This window comes from Lagenorhynchus albirostris, chromosome 11 (genome assembly GCF_949774975.1).
Source record: "Lagenorhynchus albirostris chromosome 11, mLagAlb1.1, whole genome shotgun sequence".
Lineage (NCBI taxonomy): Eukaryota > Metazoa > Chordata > Mammalia > Artiodactyla > Delphinidae > Lagenorhynchus > Lagenorhynchus albirostris.
In genome coordinates, this window is record NC_083105.1 from 39,153,317 (window position 1) to 39,168,708 (window position 15,392).

Below are 15,392 nucleotides of genomic sequence, written 5' to 3' on the forward strand. Positions count from 1 at the left end.
TGTGGTTTCAAAAATAGTTTTAAAGGGACTTCCCTGATGGCGCAGTGGTTAAGAATCCTCTTGCTAATGAGGGGGACATGGGTTTGAGCCCTGGTCTGGGAAGATCCCACATGCCGCAGAGCACCTAAGCCTGTGCGCCACAGCTATTGAGCCTGCGCTATAGAGCCTGTGAGCCACAACTACTGAGCCTGCATACCACAACTATTTAAGCCCGTGCGCCTAGAGCCCGTGCTCCACAACAAGAGAAGCACCGCAATGAGAAGCCCGCACACCACAACAAAGAGTAGCCCCCACTTGCTGCAACTAGAGGAAGCCCGCGAGCAGCAACGAAGACCCAATGCAGCCAAAGATAAATAAGTAAAAATAAATAAATCTATAAAATAATTATTAAAAAAAACAATGGTAATTGTTCCAGTATTCTCTGTCAGTAGTTTTATGGAATACGGAATTGTGTGCTTATACACATACCCAAACTGATATGTCATTTTTTATTTTTACTTTACAGGAGCCATCTAGAACAGTTTCAGGCAGATACAAAAGGTAAGAATCCTTAAGTTATGACTAACAACATATTGTAGACATAAGTGTAATGTCTTCCTGACCATGGCTTAACTAACTAGAACTGTTTCAAACAGCTGTTTGAAAAATAAGAAACCTTAATATTGTGCTCTTAAAAAGAAATTACATCGTAGGCAGGAGTGTAATGTCTTTCTGACCATGACTTATTCTGACATACTCTGCAGTCTTTGAATACTGCAAACACCATGAATTTGTAAGGGTTTGATGAACTTAGCAAAAGAAAAACTGTGTCATTTTCCCTTGTGTATTTAAACACTGAAAATACAGATATACCATCTGTATTAGTCAGCTTTGGGATACCATAACAAAATACTATAGACAGGATGGCTAGAGCAGAAATTTATTTTCTTACAGTTCTGGAGGCTGTAAAGTCCAAGATCACAGTGTCAGCATGGTCTGGTTCTGATGAGGCTTCTCTTCCTGACTTGCAGAGAGCTGCCTTCTTACTTTGTCCTCAAATGGTGGAGAGAGAAGGGGTGGCTTCCCTGGTGTCTCTTTTGATAAAGGCACTAATCCCATCATGAGGGCCCCACCCTCATGACCTCATCTAAATCTAGTTACCTCCCAAATGCCCTGCTTCCAAATATACCATCACATCGGGGTTAGTGCTTTCAGCATATGAATTTTGGGAGTATCCAGTTCATTCTGATCTTAGTTCATTCAGGCCACTATAACAAAATATCACAGACAACAGAAATTTATTTCTCACAGTTCTGGAGCGTGGAAGTCAGAGATCAGAGAGCCAGCAGGGTCAGGTTCTGGTTGGTGAAAGCCAGTCTGCCAGTTGCAGACTAACAGCTTCTCACTGTGTCCTCACATGGTGGAAGGGGCTAGAGAGCTCTGTGGGATTTCTTTTATAAGAGCACTAACTCCATTCATGAGGACTCCACCTTTGTGACCTAGGCACCTCCCAAAGCCTCACCTCCTATTACCCTTACATTGGACGTTAGGATTTCAACAGAATTTTTGGGGGGACACAAACATTCAGACCCTAGCAAGTCCATAGCACCAGCTATACACAAGGAGTAATGCTTTTATCAGAAATGTGTTTGAGTGTGTGTACACATGTATAGGAGGAAAATCACAATTAAGTATAAGTTGTTTAACGGAGATGACTGAGATATTAGCTTCTTTCCCTGTTGAAGCCATGAAGGTTGCAGAAGGTGTGGTCATGCTTGTGCTAATAATTAATGGAATAATGGTAAATCTTATCAAGTGCTTATAATGTCCAAGAAGCTTTATGTAGAGATCTCATTCAATTCCCAAAGTTATCTTGTAAGGTAGGTACTGTAGGTATAATATTTACTCTTATTTTATAGGTGAGTGAAGTGGGATAAAGAGGTAGAATCATTTCACTGTGCTTACGAAGCTAGTGAACAGAAGAGTCTGGATTTTAACTCGGGCAACCTGACTCCAGAACTCGCATGCTTGCACAAGACAGTCTACCTAGATTTATACATATAAAACCTCTGTCTTGCCCTACTTTTACGTTAAAGTTTAAAATATTTGGTTAAAAGTTGTGGTTATTATAATTCATCTAAAATAAAACATTGATTAAGAAGAGCTCTAATTTTAATACTAAGTTATTATATAGATAAAACTCAATGTTTAACTTTTTTAAAAATAAATAAATTTATTTATTTTTGACCATGTTGGGTCTTCGTTTCAGTGTGTGGGCTTCTCATTGCGGTGGCTTCTCTTGTTGCAGAGTGTGGGCTCTAGGTGCGTGGGCTTTAGTAGTTGTGGCGCAAGGGCTTAGCTGCTCCATGGCGTGTGGGATCTTCCTAGGCCCAGGCTCGAACCCGTGTCCCCTGCATTGGCAGGTGGATTCTTAACCACTGTGGCACCAGGGAAGTCCCAGTGTTTACCTTTTAAAAGAGTTAAGAAGGCCAAGGTAATCAACAATTGACTAAGTAGGTCTGATATGTTTGCCACTGCTGCTGCTTTTATTTTCATTTCTGAGTAATTTTGATGTAGATATAATGAAACTTGTGCTTGGTAATTTTTACTTAACATGAATAGTTTAAACTGGAAAGACTCTTTTTTCTTTTGCTAGAAAGCATTGCCAATCAAATAGCTTTGATTTGGCCTATTTCCAGGCCACATTTTCAAACCAAAAGAGTTTTTATCATCAGTTTTTGGTTTGGGGAATAAAAATAAACTTCAGTAACTTACCAAGTTTGCTGTATCATTCATACATATTTAATCCTTATTAAATTATAAACCTTAAATTATAATTGGCACTTTTCAGATTTGCATTCTTTAGGTAGAATCATTAGGGGAATAATTTACAAATCCTCATCAAAAGCTTTATTTACATATTGTGTTAAATTAGGTAGAAAATTGATTTCACATGATGTATGTTTTTATTTTTAAGCTTTTTTTATTGGAGTATAATTGCTTTACAATGTTGTATAAGTTTCTGCTGTACAGTGAAGTTAGTTAGCTATATGTATACATATATCCCCTCCCTCTTGGATCTCCCTCCCTTCCCCATCCCACCCATTTTTTAGACCATTATTTTACTTGTGACCTGTTCATATACTTGTTACTTCTTTTATTTTCATAGCCTAAAGCACATGGTTTGTTACTTTTTAGCTCTCAAAGGTTTAGCCATGTTTAATACTGTTATAAAACAAACAACAACAATTTTTTTTTAAAGTTTCTAGTCATTATTCATGGACTCATAGCAACTCGTAGTTGAACACACACCAAATAAAAACAAGCACAAAATCTAGATCTGAAATTATCAATTCCTTATCTAGAGGAATTTGTTACATTGTATATCAACAGTTCATTACTTTCATTAATCTGTCAGCAAGTTGTAGCAAAGACTGGAGAATGTATGTTATTTGGAGAAGGGTGTCTGCTGATTAATGGGGGTGAAAAAAGGAGGAATGGGCTAAAGGATAGAAATTTGGCATTATATGTTAGAAAATATTTTCAGCAAACCAAATAACTTATGATATATATACGACTAGACAAACTGAAAAAGTCATTAGAGGGTACAAGCCACCCACAAGACTAGTTTGTGTGCTCTTGTAAATTATGGATTAAATATTAATTTTTTTCTTACAAATATCAAGGATGTACTTTTTAAGCATTGAGTTTGTTAAGCAGTCACTGTAGTTGAGCTCTATTTTATTGAATCAACTCCTGTTTACCTAGAACGTCTCTTAACATATTCACTGAACTCCTTTTTAAAACATGTTTAAATAACTTTGGATAATTATTTGGAGGGGGGAGTCTTGAAATTTCTGAAACTCAAGGTTTAAGAAGGATGGATCAGTGGTTATGTATTTTTGGGGGTTTTTTTTCCCCCAATGTGTAATTTTCTTAGTGGAATGTTTACTTGGTTAAGTTTATAGTGATTTCTTTAGGATAATTCATTATACTTAACACACCAGAAATGAACAAGTATGATAGCCCCTAACTGAAGAAACTTAAATTTCTAACAGTGAGATAGGTTATAAGCTATAGCATATTAATATAAAGTTACAATACAGGCATTAAACTGATTCTTTAGAAAACCGTTAATTATAGGAATTAATAATTATAGGAAAATTATTACCTATTTATGTTAAATGGAGAGAGGGAAAGCATATTACGAAGAGTATGATATAAAACAACATCTATCATAATATATATGTGTTCTTAACTTGAACTCTATTGATGAGCTGCTAAAATTCTATATAAAAGAATATCATGGTTATCTGGGAGAAGAGCTATATTTTTCATCAGATTTTCAAAGAGATCTGCAATACAAAAAGGTTATGAACTACTAATATATTGTAGAATATAACAGCCGTTATCTCTGGGTTGGTGGAGTTACTGGAGATATTGATTCATGTTATCTGTTTCCCACAGTGAATATGTATCACAATTTTAATAAAGAGTCTGAGAGATGATTTTGATCTTTAGTTGTTGCTGTGTGTGTGTGTGTGTGTGTGTGTGTGTGTGTGTGTGTGTTTAAAGGGAGAAGAGAGAGAAGACCTACCCAGAGTGAGGGACTGTTTGGGACAGTGGTGGTGGAATTGAATAAGATAGTGAAACATTAAAAATATGGAGACCAGTCATGTACTTCTTGGTTATTTAGTAATTCCCCGACTTACCTAATACTTCTAAATATTTGGTATCCATTCTAAAACTAGGATTTTACTCATGGGTCTTGTATTTCTTCTAATTGCTAAGGTTTAAAATATCTATTTTAGTGGAAAATTCCTTTAGCTGTAATCTCATAATGCTGCCAATCTTGTTCTCGTGATAGTTTTATCCCCCAACACAACACCTTCTAGTCTTTCCACAGAAAATATGAAAATTCCCAGAGGGGAAAATTTCGGTAAATGGTGGTATTTATCTTTGATGATACTGTTTATTCTTTTTCCTTTTCTGCACATTATGGTTAATACTTTGTAGCTAAGGGCAGAGGGGGATTCTTTTTGGAATTGTATTGGTTAGAGATTTGTGTTAACATTCCTGAATAGAACGTTACAATCTTTTTGGAGTTAATAAAACAATCTTTTATTCTGGGTATTTTGCGCTGTACATATCCAGCCCTCAAAAATAGGTTAAAAACATTTGTTTTTATTTATTATTTTTTTGCGGTATGCGGGCCTCTCACTGTTGTGGCCTCTTCCGTTGCGGAGCACAGGCTCCGGACGCGCAGGCTCAGTGGCCATGGCTCAGGGGCCCAGCCTCTCCGTGGCATGTGGGATCTTCCCGGACCGGGGCACGAACCATGTGCCCTGCATCGGCAGGCGGACTCTGAACCACTGTGCCACCAGGGAAGCCCCTGTTTTTAAAATAAACAGAGCTAAATTTGGTAATAAGATCAGTTAACACAGTTATTCACAATTATGACAGTGTTCTTTACAAACCTAATACCTAATGGGGATAAATCACTGATCATGTTTTTCAGTAATAATTATTCCTTGTTTTGAGTTTGTATGATATTATCACTTGTGTATTGACAGGCCTAATAGGAAGGATTTTTAAAATTGTTAATAGGTTAAACTTTTTGAAAGGCTGTTTTAAGCTTGTACATCAAGCAAACAAACATATTAAGGGATATCCACATTTTTAGGTTTTCGTTTGTAGTTGTCAGCGTTGTGGTTTCTACTTGAATAATCTGTGGTTGATGCAGATAAGTGGACTTCTTTTTAAGTGAAAAGAGGTCCTTTAAAATGATTCTAATGCTCTTTTATAACATGATAGATAATGGCTTTGGTGATACCTTACCCTCTTGATTTTCTTCCTGCCACTTTGCCAGTATTTCCCAGTTTTTATTTGTAGTTCTTCCTTTCCTGTACTTACTCTTTATGTGTTGATGTTACTCAGCTCTTTGTCTTAGACTATTCTCTTTTTGTTCTGTGTATTTGTTCTAGAAATTTCTTTCACTCTGGTGACTTTGGTTACTGTATATACCTATGTTGATGATTTTAAATCATTAGCTCTATATCTGTATAACCAACAACTTTCAAATGTCTACTTTTAGATATCTTAGAAGCATCTTAAACTCAGCATGTTCAAAAGTAAACTTGTGAAACTTAGTGGATTTCAGTAGTTGGTATCAAAATACATTCTTGCTCAAGTCAGAAATCTGGACATTGCTTTTGACTCTTCCTTCCTTCTTCCTTCCTTCCTTCCTTCCTTCCTTCCTTCCTTCCTTCCTTCCTTCCTTCCTCCCTCCCTCCCTCCCTCCCTCCCTCCCTCCTTTCTTCCTTTCCTTTCCTTTCCTTTCCTTTCCTTTCCTTTCCTTTCCTTTCCTTTCCTTTCCTTTCCTTTCCTTTCCTTTCCTTTCCTCCCCTCCCCTCCCCTCCCCTCCCCTCCCCTCCCCTTTCTTCACAACCTCACTTAAACTCAGTCATTGTAGCTCCAGTGCCAACCCACCAATCTAGGACACCATCATCTCTTTTTTAAAATAAATAAATAAATAATATATAAATATAATATATATATTTATTTATAAATTTAATTAATTAATTAATTTTTGGCTACGTTAGGTTTTTTGTTGCTGCGTGTGGACTTTTTCTATTTGTGGTGAGCAGGGGCTACTCTTCATTGTGGTGCCCGGGCTTCTCATTGTGGTGGCTTCTATTGTTGCAGAGCACAGGCTCTAGGTGTGTGGCTTCAGTAGTTGTGGTGCACGGGCTTAGTTGCTCTGCGGCATGTGGGATCTTCCCAGACCAAGGATCGAACCCTTGTTCCCTGCATTGGCAGGTGGATTCTTAACCAGTGCACCACCAGGGAAGTCCAGGGACACCATCATCTCTTACATAGATGATTACAATACCCTTCAAACTGGTGTCGCTGCCTTCAGTTTTGCTCATTTCTAGTGCATTTTATTAAAATGATTCTGTCACTTTCCCTGCTTTAATGACTTCCTATTACCTTTAAATGAGTCTAAACTGGTCTCCAAGGCAGGGTGATGCACAAGATAATGTTAGGATGCAGGAGGGAAATATTAGATCTTCTGTTTGTATTTACCTTTTAATCTAAAAGACAGTAAGACATTTACAGTCATCCCTTGATATTCACGGAGCGGGGATTGGGTCCAGGACCCTGAGGATACCAAAATTTGTGGATGCTCAAGTCTCTTGTATAAAATGGTGTATTTGTATATAATCTATGCACATCCTCTTGTATACTTAAATTATCTCTAGAATGCTTATAGTACCTAATACAGTGTGAGTGCTATATAAATATGTTTGGCTTTTTGGAAATTTCTAGCATTTTTCCCCCCTGAATATTTTCAATGTGGGTTGGTTCAGTCTGTGGATGTGGAACCCACAGATTCGTAGGGCCCACTGTATACTTAATAGCTAGCACTATGTACTTGTTATTTATTCCCTTGTTCTATGTATCAGATGATTATTTAGTATTTGAGGTATCCTGAGGAAAGTGTGCTTTGTTCACTTTCTAAATGTTGCACAATAGTGTAATTTGAATGGTTAGATGGATTTATGAATTATTATGTTGTTTAACTAATACAAAATGGATAGGTCGGGGGGAATTTAAGGAGAATATAAAAATAAGTATATAAACGCAAAGGTGATCATGTGGTGTTCAGTTGGCAAGATACACAAAATCAGATCTGTTCTTATAAATTAGAAAAAAATTTTGATGCTTGCTTTGGAGTTTTAAGTGAAAATTTAAAAAACTTTAAATTCTTCCTGTGAGACATCTCTTTCTGCTGTTACAGACATTAAAAATCAAATATGCATAGAACTACACCTTCAAATCTCTATATATCACAAAGAGTTAAAATAAGTTCCTCAGAAGTGAAGCATATTCAAATTATACTTTCATTAAAAATACTATAGTCGGGCTTCCCTGGTGGCGCAGTGGTTGAGAGTCCGCCTGCCGATTCAGGAGACACGGGTTCTTGCCCCGGTCTGGGAAGATCCCACATGCCGCGGAGCGGCTGGGCCCGTGAGCCATGGCCGCTGAGCCTGCACATCCGGAGCCTGTGCTCTGTAACGGAAGAGGCCACAAGAGTAAGAGGCCCGCGTACCCAAAAAAAAAAAAAAAAATACTATAGTCAGTTTTTGTGAAAACAAAAAACTTTGTATCATAAATAATTAAAATGTATATTTAGGGACTTCCCTGGTGGTACAGTGGTTAAGAATCCACCTGCCAATGCAGGGAACACGGGTTTCATCCCTGGTCCGGGAAGATCCCACATGCCATGGAGCAACTAAGCCCATGCTCCACAGCTACTGAGCCTGCCCTTTAGAGCCCACGAGCCACAACTACTGAGCCTGTGCACCACAACTACTGAGCCTGTGCACCACAACTACTGAAGCCTGCCCGCCTAGAGCCTGTGCTCCACAACAAGAGAAGCCACTGCAGTGAGAAGCCCGCGCACCGCAACGAAGAGTAGCTCCCGTTCACCGCAACTAGAGAAAGCCTGCGCACAGCAACAAAGACCCAACGCAGCCAAAAGAAAAAAGATGTACATTTAAAATCTTTTCACCCCTTTATGTTATATTTTTAGTGATACAGATAATATTTTAACAATATCACATTATAAATCATATTATTTGATTTACATATGTTTGTATAATAAAGTATATATGAATATGTAATATATAACCAAACATAATGATATTGTAAATCGATTATAAAGATAGTAGATAAATATACATACCAATGTGTATGTAATGAATAAATTTGGAGACCATTAGTTGAAATTCTTCATAAAAGAGCTTTCAGGTCTCCTGCTTGCTTTTCCAGTGTCATATCTTGCTTTCAGGTCTCCTGCTTGCTTTTCCAGTGTCATATCTTATCACCCTTATATTTACCTTTCATGCTTTAGCCATATTGGATTTTTCTGTTTCTCAAAGGGCCACGTACTCTTTGTTTCTAGATATTTACACATTCTTATTCCTCTTTTAAGTCTGAGTTTAAACATTCTTTAGCATAATGCTGCTCAAAGTGTGGTCCTTGAACTGTTTGTAAGTAATCCATGACAAGGTAAGAATAAAACTTGAGAGTAAATGTTTAGAAGCCTGAATTGCATTTTAACATTGTCATCATCACACCTAAGTGCATGATAAGCAGAATCCTTTCAGAACAGGATATCGACTAGTTCAGGTGCTGTGGTACGTACGTGATTTTTTTTAATTTAAGTTTTTAGAGCAAAATTGAGGGAAAGGTACAGAGATTTCCCATATAAACCTGTCCCCACACACGGATAGCCTCCCCATTGTCAACATTCCTCAATAGGGAGGCCCATTTGTTACAACTGATGAACTTACACTGACACATCATAACCACCCAAAGTCCATAGTTTACATTATGGTTCACTCTTGGTGTTGCACATTTTGTGAGTTTGGACAAATGTATAATGACATGTATCCATCACTATGGTAGCATTTTAGTCTCTCATCTTTTTATTCTCTCCATAGTTTTGCCTTTTCCACAGTGTCATATAACTGAAACCATACAGTATATAGCCTTCTCAGATTGGCTTCTTTCACTTAGTAATATGCATTTAAGTTTCCTTCATATCATTTCATGGCTTGATAGCTTATTTCTTTTTAGTGCTGAATAATATTCCATTTTCTGTAGTTTATTTGTGTATTCACCTGGAAAGGACATCGTGGTTGCTCCCAAGTTTTGGCAATTGTGAATAAAACTGCTATAAACACCCACGTGCAGGTTTTTGGGTAGACATATGTTTTCAGCTCCTTTAGGTCAATACCAAGGAGCATGATTGGCGGTAAGAGTATATTTAGTTTTATAAGAAACCACGAAACTGTCACTGAAGCGGCTGTACCATTTTACATTCCCACCAGCAGTGAATAAGGGTTCGTGTTACTCCACATCTTCACCAGCATTGATCCTGATTTTAGCCATTTTAATATGTGTACAGTGGTATCTCATTTTAGTTTGTATTTCCCTGATGATATATGATATGGAGCATCTTCTCATATGCTTATCTGCCATCTGTATATCTTCTTTGCTGAGGTGTCTATTACGTTCTTTGGCCTATTTTTCAATCGGGTGGTTTGTTATTGTTGAGTTGTAGAATTCTTTGTATATTTTGGATAACAGTTCTTTACCAGATGTGTCTTTTGTAAATATTTTCTCCCAGCCTGGCTTGTCTTCTTGTTCTCTTAACATTGTCTTTCACAGAGCAGAAATTTTTAATTTTAATGAATCCAGCTATCAGTTTCTTTCATGGATTGTGCCTTTGGTGTTTTATCTAAGAAGTCATCAGCATATCCAGGGACTTTTACATTTTCTCCTATGTTAGTTATCTTCTAGGAAATTTTGTAGTTTCGCATTTTTCATTTAGGTCCGTGATCCATTTTGAAGTAACTTTTGTGAAGGGTATACAGTCTTTGCCTTATTTTTCATTTTTTGCATGCAGATGTCCAGTTGTTCCAGCATCATTTGTTGAAAAGACTGTTTTGTTCCATTGTATTGCCTTTGCTTCTTTGACAGAGATCACTTGTGGGTTATTTATGTGAGTCTCTTTCTGCTTCCATTGCTGTTCCATTGCTCTATTTGTCTCTTCTTTCACGAGTGTTGCACTGCTTGATTACTGTAGCTTTATAGTAAGCCTTGAAGTTGGGTAGTGTTAGCCCTCCAACATTGTTCATTAATATTGTGTTGGCTATTCTGGATCTTGCCTCTCCATGTAAACTTTAGAATTAGTTTGTCAATAGCCACAAAATAATTTGCTAAGATTTTGATTCGGCTTTCATTGAGCCAGTAGATAGTGGGAAATCAAAGTTGGGAAGAAGTGACATCTTGCCAATATTGACTCTTCCTATCCATTAACAGGGATTATTTCTCTATTTAGTTCTTCTTTGGTATCTTTCATTCGAGTTTTGTTGTTTTCCTCACGTAGATGTTGTATATATTTAATTAGATTTATACCTAAGTATCTCATTTTGGAGAGAGCTAATGTAAATGTATTGTGTTTTTAATTTCAAATTCCGCTTGTTCAGTGCTGGCGTGTAGGAAAGGGATTGACTTTTGTATGTTAACCTTGTATCTTGCAACCTTGCTATAATTGCTTATTAGTTCCAGGAATTTTTTGGTGTGGATTCTTTCACATTTTCTCCATAGATGATCTTATCATTTGTGAACAAAGACAGTTTTATTTCTTCCTTCCCAGCCTGTATTACTTTTATTTCCTTTTCTTGTCTTATTGCATTACCTAGGACTTCCAGTAAGATGCTGAAAAGGAATAGTGTGGGGGGGGGGACATTCTTGCCTTCTCCTGATCTTAGCAGGAAAGCTTTTGAGTGTCTTACCATTTCATATGATGTAGGTTTTTTGTAGTTATTCTTTATCAAGTCAAGGAAGTTCCCGTCTGTGCTTAGTTTGTCCAGTTTTTATCATGAATAGATGTTCGATTTTATCAAATGCTTTTTCTGAATTTATGGGTGATCATGTGATTTTCTTTAGCCTGTTACTGTGATAGATTACATTAATTGATTTTTTTTTAAACTGTTGAACCAGGCTTGAATAAATCCCACTTGATTTTGGTGTATAATTCTTTTTATACATTCTCGAATTTGATTTGCAAATATTTTGTTGAGGATTTTTGCATCAATGTTCATGAGACATCTTAGTGTTTAGTTTTCTTTTCTTGCGATATCTTTGGTTTTGGTATTAGGGTAATGCTGGCCTCATAAAATGAGTTAGGAAATATTTCCTCTGCTTTTATCTTCTGGAAGAGATTCTCTCTTTTTCTTAGTTAGCTTGGCTAGAGGCCTATTGCTTATATTGATATTTTCAAGGAAATAGCTTTTGGTTTCATTGATTATTCTGTGTTGGTTTCCTGTTTTCAATTTCATTCATTTCTGCTCTGGTTCTTGTTATTCTTTTATTCTGCTTACTTTGGATTTAATTTGCTCTTTCTTTTCTAGTTTCCTAAGGTAGAAACTTAGACTATTCATTTTAAATCTATCTTCTTTTCTAATATATGCGTTCATTGCTATAAATTTCCCTCTAAGCACTGCTTTTACTGCATTCCACAAGTTATAAGTTGTGGGTTCGTTTTCGTTTTGTTCAAAATATTTTAAAATTTCTCTTGAGATTTCTTCTTTGACCTATGTGTTATTTAGGAGTGCACTGTTTAATCTGCATGTTATTTTGGGGCTGTTACTGGTTCTAGTCTAATTCTGTTGTGGCCTAAGAGCAGACATTATATGGTTTCTGTTCTTATAAATTTGTGAAAGTGTGTTTTATGGCTCAGAATATGGTTTATCTTGGTTAGTATACCATGCAAGCTAGAGAAGAATGTGTATTCTGCTCTACCTGTGTTATTTTTATGTTAGTCATTTGTAACCCAAAATGTGTAAGAATTGAAGAAGGATTTATTTACCTTAAAAATCATGTGTTAAATTTAATCAGGCATATTCTTGTTTCATAAGTAAAATAATTAAAAAGTAAATATATAATAAATCAAAATAAAACAAATAAAAACAAAAAACCTTTTTTATTCTTTTCAATTTCTGCTTTTGTTAGTATTACCTAAATCTAGGAAGTAAAATTTTTTTTTTTTGCGGTACGCGGGCCTCTTACTGTTGTGGCCTCTCCCATTGCGGAGCACAGGCTCCGGATGCGCAGGCTCAGTGGCCATGGCTCACGGGCCTAGCTGCTCCGTGGCATGTGGGATCTTCCCGGACTGGGGCATGAGCCCGTGTCCCCTGCATCGACAGACGGACTCTCAACCACTGCGCCACCAGGGAAGCCCTAAAATTTATATTCTTTATTTTCAATCTTAATTTACTTATGATAAAGGAAGCTTTCCTAGATTATTTTTTTAATAAAAAAAGATACATCTTTTCTGAATGTGACAGTAATACTAAACCAAATGATGATGATGGAAGTAATTTCAAAGAGGTACAGACCAAAAGAGTTTGTACTAGTTTTGTTGGGAAGTATCCTCCCTTCTATATTGAGTTCAATTTTTAGCCATTATTGATGGGAAGTGCTAAAACCACAGTGGGTTATTTGCAGTGATGTACTGGCTGCTAAAACAATAAAACCATCAAAATTTAAGTGGCATTTACATGCATGACATAATTATATTCACAACCACAAATGCCTTATTTGAAAGAAGAACTATTACAGTTAAGCTGACAGAAGAGATCTTCAGGATTTCATATATATTCAGGATTTCATTAGTATTTTGTGAGTTTCTTTTACAGTCTGACTTCAGGTTGCTAACATTAAAAAACTACACACAAATGACAAGACAAAGATGTTCGCTGGAAGGTGTTGGATGAATCTGTAGCAAAGAAGGTAGTTCATGTAATATTTCCCAGCAACACCCATAGCTTGGTATATTTAGGGACAGTTTTAGTCATGCAGAAGACCAACTCTTAGACAAATCAGGATAGCAAAGGAATTTTTCTTACAATATGATCAGCACATTGATTTTGCTCACATGACAGTAATGTGAAGGAAGAATTTATTTTTCAGCTTCCTTGCTGACAAACACAGCTTGTCTGAGATATATAAAACTTTGAAGAGTTACCAAGTCAACAAATGTGGTTTGGTGTTTTGCTTTGCTTTGCAGGAGTATGTTCTGATTATTATATAGACAGTGACAGGGAAAAAATGTTGAAACTTGTGCCAGAATGTAAATCAACTTCCTGCTTGTTTCATTGAGAAAGTCTTGTTATGTCGGCTGAACTAAGTAGTGTACTTGGTATATCAACTAAATTAACAGTTCGCTAAAAGTGTGAATTACTTAAACACTAATACATTAAATTTGAGGTTTTAAAACAACTAAATGATAGTTTGGAAGCTGAGCCAATCAGCTGTTACGATATGCTGAGGTATACAATAATTTTTTTTTTTTTTTTTTTTTTGGTGGTACTTGGGCCTCTCACTGTTGTGGCCTCTCCCATTGCGGAGCACAGGCTCCGGACGCGCAGGCTCAGCGGCCATGGCTCACAGGCCCAGCCGCCCCGCGGCATGTGGGATCCTCCCGGACCGGGGCACGAACCCGTGTGCCCTGCATCGGCAGGCGGACTCTCAACAACTGCGCCACCAGGGAAGCCCCTACAATAATTTTTAAAGGGAAATTTTCAGGCAAAGTATTTGACCTTTGGCATGAACACTTCATGTTTTTACAAGATAAAAAATCAGGTTTTGTAAATCAACTATACTTCATTTTTTTTTAAAAAGAAACTAGTTTAGTCCCCAGCTTTTAAAATATGTGAATTAAGGTTATTTGTCTGATAGCATCATTGTTTTTTAAAAAATGATCTTAATTAGCCTTTCATGCAAGAAAGAAATATCAAATGTTTTCAGTGTTACATAAGGTCAAGGACAAAAATGAAAGTTAGAAATTTTGGGGAAAAGATTCTTCAAATTGTTATGGTGGGTTCCACAATTTATCAGTAAGTAGGTGATGATTTTAATATTGCACTGTTGCAAAATGTTATAAGCATATACCTTACAAATTTGATAAGACTTTGAATTTTATTTTCCATCAAAAGAAAACCCATGCATAGGAAATTAATAGATCAAGAATCTATTATTTTTCATCAAAAGTTATTATAGATTTAACTATACTTTTGATGTATAAATTTTTGGAACTGGCTACCAATAAAGAATTGAGGACAAATTTTGAAAAGTGTCATTTTCTGCATATTGGGTAAAAGTTAAAACTGAATATCCTGAGCTTGCTAAAATTGCTTCAAAGTCTCTTCCCCTGTTTTGGTCAATATACATCTGTGAAACTAATTTCTCTGTTGTGAGTGCTACTAAAACAAATCATAGAGGTAGTTTAGATATACCTTACCCCTTGTGATCAGCATTGTCATCAGTCCAACCTAGATTCGGTAGATTAGCAAGAATGATGCCAGCCTCCAAAAGAGCCCCCAGGAAGCTCTACCTCCTGGTATTTTCACCTTGTGTAATCCCCTTCCACATTCAACATGGGGTTGATGTGATATTATGTCACTTCTGAGTTTAGGTCATAACAGAGACTGCAGTGTCTGTCTTGGTTGTTGTGTCGCTTTCTCTCTGGAAGCCAGCTGCCTTGTCGTGCACAGCCCAGTAGAGAGGCCCTCATACTGAGGAATTGAGGCTTTTGGCCAACAACCAGTGAGAAACTGATGAGGCCTTTTACCATCAGCTCAGTGAGGCAAATTCTCCAGTCCAGACAAGGCTTCAGATGACTGTAGCCCTGACCAACATCTTGACTAAAACCTCATAAGAGACCCTGAATCATGAACACCCAGCTAATCTGCTTCCAGATTCCTGACCAACAGAAATTGTCAGATAATAACTGTGTTATTTTAAGCCACTAAGTTTTGGCATATTTTTTTATGCAG

The 15,392-nt window shown here is 36.8% G+C and overlaps 1 protein-coding gene across 6 annotated transcripts in view; it reads left to right on the forward strand.

Annotated features, from left to right (window-relative positions):
- PAWR (pro-apoptotic WT1 regulator) overlaps positions 1–15,392 on the forward strand; it is a 109,120-nt gene that overhangs the window by 79,171 nt on the left and 14,557 nt on the right. For all 6 annotated transcript variants that reach the window (XR_009543350.1, XM_060165203.1, XM_060165206.1 and 3 more), the window contains exon 4: positions 506–540. Coding sequence is in view for 5 of the 6 variants with exons in the window: in XM_060165203.1 (XP_060021186.1) it covers positions 506–540 (35 nt within the window). In the remaining variant the exon portion in view is untranslated. The remainder of the gene's footprint in view (positions 1–505; positions 541–15,392) is intronic.